General features: G+C 45.5%; 1 protein-coding gene across 1 annotated transcript in view; it reads left to right on the top strand.

Moving 5' to 3' along the window:
- The first annotated feature begins 771 nt into the window (after positions 1-771).
- Positions 772-6,849, top strand: part of LOC119914728 (netrin-G2) — a 68,215-nt gene continuing 62,137 nt past the window's right edge. Inside the window, exons 1-2 of the mRNA XM_038734211.1 lie at positions 772-1,098; positions 2,495-3,244. Of these exons, the coding sequence (XP_038590139.1) occupies positions 3,026-3,244 (219 nt within the window). The 5' untranslated portion in view covers positions 772-1,098; positions 2,495-3,025. The remainder of the gene's footprint in view (positions 1,099-2,494; positions 3,245-6,849) is intronic.

The following is a 6,849-nucleotide window of genomic DNA, read 5'->3' as shown; positions in this document are numbered from 1 at the left end:
AGGGTGGAAACATTACATATTGCACCTTGCCCTGTGTGAACTTGAACTATTTTATCTTTAAGTTCTGATGCGCTGATAATCCTGTATAAGAATCCTACATAATTAATATTACATATACTGCAGGCTAAAGAAACCACAGCAAAAGTTAATATATATAAGAACATATGGGGAATTTTATATGGCATTGAATGGCAGCATAGGAGACAAATAATACAGTTAAGTGGGATATGGTCACAGTTCACAAGTGCTGCAACCATAAGGATTGTTAGAGGGTTTTTTTGGATGCAGGACAGCTGTGAGTTTACCCTCCAAGTAAACACTGTTGACAGTACTTTGTTTATTTTTATTTACATAACTGGACAGATTAAGGGCCAGAGAACAGTAACACCGGTCCCTTTTCCTGCTTGTCCTTTAAGCCAAGCAGGGTGCAGACCGGGACCTGGTGCACGGGGAACAGTTTGGAGCAGGAGCTAGAGGGGAAGTTGCAACGCCCCTGTTCAGGCAGCAGGGCTGGAGCAGATAAAAGCTCAGATAGTGATTGAAAGTGATGGTAAAAGGATTTAGCCTGGGCATTAACTGAGACAGGAGAGAGGGAGAGAGAGAGAGAGAGAGAGAGAGAGAGAGAGAGGGAGAGAGAGAGAGGAGGAGGAGGGAGGGTGATATTTTCCATAAAGCCGTTTTTTCTCTCTTTCTTTCTGCCCTTGAGCATCCCGGGTAAACCCGAGCTTGTAAAGTGGGAAGAGGAGGAGGAGAGGGGGGGGTAAGAAGGGCGGGCACAAGCCTTTCCTCAAAGTCAATATTTTATACTTTTGATACTCCTTGACGCTGGATTTCAGTCCCCTTTTCCCAGCCGTTTCTACATCTAGGACACCGATCTACCGTGCGCAGCCATCCACGGTGTGATGAAAAAGTATCCGGCAGAAGGCAAAAACAAACAGCGAGCCGGGCAGGCAGAAAACGGGAGTACAGAGAGGACCGCGGCGGGGACCGATTGCAGTGGATGATCTGGGGGGATCTTTTTGCCCCAAAGAGGGGTGGACGTGCACGTACTCCAACGCCACACAAAGTGCAGACCTGCCTCACGGATGCATGTTAGAAGTAAGTGCATCATCTGATAAAACAGCGATAGAGAGATTATTATCTGATAATCTCGCAACACGATGCATTTTTGCCATATAGCGCTCTGAAGTGCTATAAAACTGCTCTGAGTTACATACAATATCAGGACCACTCCAGGATAATCAGAGTGATTAGGGGACTTTCAGCTTATTTTATTCCATTTTAGACAAACCAAATGAGTGCATTAATTTCTTAAGATACAGTATAGTGTAGCCTAAGCAATGCTGCGCGGTGGGGTGGACTACAGTAGAAACTGACACACCCCTAAAAGACAGTGTCAGTGCCGGGAAATGGCTTTGGCGACTTCACCTGACCAACTAATTCCACAGTCCACAGGGTCTGTGGGATAGGCTGTGCAAGGACCTGGCGTCTGTCAGTGTGGGGTGACAGTGGGATTATGATCAATGGGGACACGCTGCAAAAAATGTCAACTATATTTATTCATGTATTCATGTATTCAGTGTAAAATCGAATTACAGTTAAATTAAGTGAATAAATCCGGCAATAACTACTTCCCGTGCAATTTTATTTTGCTTAAAGTTTTTTATTAAATTAATGACAACACGCTGAAGTAAGATAGAAGGAGGCCTGTAATTCATGAACTCCGAAAAATATGACACTTGATTCAAGAAAAATCTTGATACAAGTTATTTGTGAGTATATTAGCTTACTCTCTCCTTTTTGTTGTTCGCAGATGATAAGAGAGGGGTTTGGATTGGGTTATATTTGCCTTTAAATTCTCTCTCGGGTTGATATTTCTTGCAGTGCAATTATTTAAAAAAAACTCTTTAGCATACTCTCTATCTCCAGCATTGGAAAGCTATAGGACCAATTACAACTCTTGCACGCACAGGTGGCACCCGGCAGCAGCACGTGTTTTTACGCACAGGGTTCTCCACACAATGCGGCGCTTTCTTCGTGCGTTTTTAATGTGCAAGTCTTTATGTTAAATATGCCGAATGCACCGCAGATTAGAGGCGAGTGTTCAACCGAACTTGCCCGCATTGTAACCAGCTTGCTGTGTCAGGAATTCGCTTCAAAGTTCTCCTCGTAGTCTAAAGACGAATTAGATGTTTTTCCACTTACAAGCTAAATTACAGCCAATTACTACAGAATAATTAAGGAGTTAATTACACTACAAAATAAGATCGCAGCACATCGACATATATATTTCAAAGACTTCCATTAAACTTTTATTCGTGCAAAAGAGAAACACCACACGGGATACATTTCATCTTAAGTTCAGCTCTGAAAAAACAGAACATGCCTGCATTTACAGTAGCCTAAGATTAAGAATGTAATGAATTGATGAGGATGCATCACCCATCATACTAACTCCCTGCTTCTCTCGCATTTTGTCCTCATTTCCCCATAGGACAATCAGAGGAGCTCGGCCAGTGCAAAACCTCCAATGGATATACCTGAAGACGCAGCAGCTTCTCCTTTACCCTCCCCGACCAGCTTCACTGTTTCCCTGCAGGACACCGCTCTCTGAGACATGGACTCGCGTTAACATCTTCCACCCAACTCCCTGCAACACTATGGTTAAAGTGTATGCCGAGATTAATCTCTGTAACATTATCCGCCTCTCCACCCTCCGCCCATCTTCCTCAGGAAGTAAGCCGTCAAAACAAGAAAGCGTCCCTCTCTCGGCTCTCTGGGGGGCGTCAATATTTGTGAAGAGACACTGAGCGATACACTGTTCTCCTGTCATTTAGGGAATTTATAAGCCTGGAGGCGAGTTGTGTCAATTTCCCTTCTCCATTCACAGTACAGCAGTATGGTGGTAGGAATGTCCACTATTTCCTTATGATCACCGCTCCATGCGCTTCACCTCTCCACTGAGATCCGTGGCCCCCTCACCCTGCGCGCCGGACCCCGTACCAATCACCCCCCCCAGCCTGCCATGCTCCTCCAGGCCGTGTTCCTGCTGCTGCTGCACTGCTTGGGCTCCACTCTGGGCCAGTACGAACTGTGCAAGTCCCTGGTGAGCACGGATGAGGGCTCGGTGTGGGAGCAGTACGCGTGCCAGCCGAAATCCGCATCCATGAAAGACTACATGCGGATCAAGGTGGATCCGCCCGGGATCACGTGTGGAAACCCACCCGAGAGGTTCTGCACTCTGGTGAGTTCATGTCGGAGTTGTACAGCATCTTACATACCTTTAATATGCATAGAAATGTATAGAATGTATACAATGCAAACATGTACTTGCAGAGACCCTGGTTGGTCTTCATTTAAATAAATAATATTACTTATATATCATTTTTTATTTTGGAAATCAGCAGGATCACAGGGTTATGCAGCTGAATTGTGACAACAGTGAAAACAGGAAAAATGGTCTAATTACAGTCAGAGCAGGATTGACACTATAAAAGCTATAGGGATGTAAAAGAGATGACATAAGTGCAGTGACTTGGCATGGCTTGACCTCCCTCAGAGAGGTCCGGAGGTGTTGTTTACATTAGTATGGACTTGGCAGCCTGGGATCCGGTTTGATTTGGGCTACTAAGGGACCTCAGATTTCATCCGGTAAAATGCATATACTGTAGCGGGACCTTTTTAGTTCCAAGGACAGTAAAGGGTGAGCTGGAGGAAAACTCGTTAAAGTGTCTGCTACAGCAATATTTAACACATTTTAGCCTGCAGGCTAGTTCCCATCCCGGCTAATGTAAGTGTAATAATTTGAAATAAGGGTTATAAAATCATTGTAATCCTAAAAGGACTGCAATTATGCTCCCCCCTGCCTCTGTAGAGGAAAGTTGAGAGATTTGACTCACAAGATTTGACACAATGTGTGTGAGACAACAAGTTCATCCTCCTGATGATCGCCCCACTGTCCACTCACTGACTTGGCCAGTATTGAAGGCGCCAGACCTGTCTCAACAGCCATGAGTCAAAATCTCACATAAGTGTTTCTAGTGAGAGTGTTTAGGCCTGTCTACATCACATTATACACTCATGTCATTCTGTTAATTAGGTGTTTGTATTCTGTGCGACTGGAGATTTGTTACCTTTAGATAGAATTTACAAACGCTCCACCCAAGTCTCCCTCCCTTCCTCTCATTGAGACTAATGACAGTACGTGAGGGTCATTTGACAGGAGCAGGAAAGGATATTGTGCTCACTGGATACCTAATGGTTAATGATTTGTTTAATGTAGAAGTAGCGGAAACCGCTGTCGTCTTGAGAAAGCCTCTCCGATGACTTCTCAAGATGGGAGACGGACAGAGGCCTGGGAAAAAAAGGGGGAGAAGTGAAGAGAGATGCTCGCTGCCATAACGTATTGACGTCTGCCCCCTAATGGCCCTGGCCTGGAAACTTCTATAACTATGTTTCTGAGTGAGCAATGATGAAATATTGATGGGCTCCTTAATGGGCTTTCTTACAAGAGTTTGGCCAGCGTCACTCCATCCCAAAGATCCAGAGTGCGCTGCTAGGCTGATGAGAGAGAAAGAAAGAGAGGGATAGAGGGCGGGACAGGAAGGAGTCTGGTCTTAGTCAGCAGTTTTGAATCGGACAGGGTCTTTATAGTGGAAAGTTCTGGGTCTTCTCAGGTCATCTGGGGCTGTGGGAATGGAACCAGGCCCCCTAGTGCACTAGCTGGGAATTTAGAGAGTGAAGAAGCTGAGATATGAAAGTTTACTTAAGAAACAAAGAAAATCAGACTCAAATTCCTACATAATGAGAGAGCAGAGTACGTTTAATACTCTAACTGGATAATAATTCAACAAATTGTTTTATATTTAGGGCCTACTGAGCAAAAAATTCTGGCATGTTATAATGCGTATTTTTGCATTTTGGAATCACTGAGCAGCTACATGTTACCTACTAACAGAGTTTTAATCCATCTATACACACTTAAGCAGGGAATCAAGGCCATTACATCTCCTTTGTCTTTCTTTTGGTCCCGCCAACTGAGTATTAGTTGAGGGTTATTGGCATACAGATTATTTATTTTCAGGCAAGCAGCATTTTTGCCCCCCTCTTCCTCCTGCCCCCGGATTTGGCAGCTTTACAGAAAAGCCAGTTTCTTATCTAATTGGTGTACATTTACATTTACTCATTCAGCAATCCCACAAGTCAAAGGAAAGTCAGGGCACTGGGAAAAAAAGACTGCATCACCCAATGCGCAGAGCTGCTCATACTTAATAAGACTTGAGACATACTGCGGAAGATGCAAAATATATCCCCCCCCCCTCTCTCACCCTATGAGTGCTCCAGTGTGTTAAAAACTATGGGAGAATTCACTTATTGGGGGGTTTTGATGTTGAGGCATACTGTAGCGTTCCCTGCTTGCATTGGTTTACAGTAGTTTTAGGTCCCTCCATCTCCACAGGGATGCATTTTTTCCACTCTATTTATCTCTCTTGTTTTCTGGGAATGCAGCATCCTTTCTCCTCAGCCAAACAGGCCAGCATGTTGGCTTCTTTCAACATGACGGGCTTCCAGCACTTTGACAAAGATGCTACTGTCACTAGTGCTGTGTTAGGAGCTTCAGTAGTTTCTCTGTAGTTTCTCTGTATGATAGCTACTATAGCATCTTAGCTTGCACTTGGATGATGGAGTAAGGAGGTTTGGTGGGGGTGTGGGTAGAGGGGGGGGCACTGGGTTGCAGGGGGAGATAGCTAATGATGAGGGAGAAGTAAGGAAGATCCAAGCTTAGCTAAGCAGAAAGATGAAATCCGACCACAGTTCCACAGTTGTACACACAGTGTCGATATAAAAACGCTGCATTCTAAAAAGCCTCGCTGTGCTGCTGTTTGTTATTTCGTTTTTTGGTTTTGAACCCAAACCTTCAATCAACCATCTCCCTTGGGGTCGAGAACTGAGAGCAGCCGAATGCAAATGGGATGCGTGCATGTGTACAGGAATGTACAGTGTGCTGTGATGTTAACGGGGACCAGCAGGGGTGTGTGAAACGCGTGCACGAGTTGGCCGACAACGCACGGTAGTATGTCTAAGAAAGACACACACACACAAAAAAAACACACCTTCCTGTTCCACAACACATTTGCCCGTTTTAGAAGGTAGAAATCAGCCAGCTCTAAAAATAGACATGAGAGGAGAGAGAAGCCGCGCAGCAGCGGAAGGGGAGCATGCAGGAATGGGAGGAAGATGGCAGCTGGTAGCGTGGATCAGTGCTTCCCAGACTGGGCCTATAGCCATACTTCATGCTCTCTGCCCAGTGTAGCCCTGCCAGGCCCGGCTGGCCTGCCCTGCCCAGCAGTGGGCTATCAAGGCCATGCAAAAGGGCCACCCACATCCAGCAGCGGGCCATCCCTGATTCACCTCCCTGGGGTACATGAGCTAGCCCAGGTGGCCAGTGTTCTAATAATACACCCCTGGAGGTGAATTTGGGCACAGCGTGAGCAGGTTTGACAGCGCAGGGCATAATTAACGAAGGGAACAGAGAGAAACAAACAGCTTCAGAGAGCGACAGAAAAAGAGTGATTGTACGAACAAGGGAGGTGGGGGAGGGTGTAGTGATGTAATGGCATGGCTTGCTTTCCCATTAGGATACAGTTGAAAGTGATCAGAGTGTGTATAGATGTGTTGGCAGAACGGGAGGATAGTTATAAGTGAGATTTATCCCAGACTGAGGTGATACTAAGAGGGATTGGACGCAAGGGCTTAGACAGCCTGAGGTGAACTTAGCAAACTGCCTTGTCTCACCAATCAGGATCTCAGGACTGAATGCTGTTGGGAGAGGAGAGACCACATGTATAG

This window comes from Micropterus salmoides, unplaced genomic scaffold, assembly GCF_014851395.1.
Source record: "Micropterus salmoides isolate LMB-PRFRI ecotype aquatic unplaced genomic scaffold, ASM1485139v1 Ms_hic_scaffold_20, whole genome shotgun sequence".
Taxonomy (NCBI): domain Eukaryota; kingdom Metazoa; phylum Chordata; class Actinopteri; order Centrarchiformes; family Centrarchidae; genus Micropterus; species Micropterus salmoides.
The sequence above is the reverse complement of the archived record's forward strand: the minus strand, read 5'-3'. Positions and strand labels throughout refer to the sequence as shown.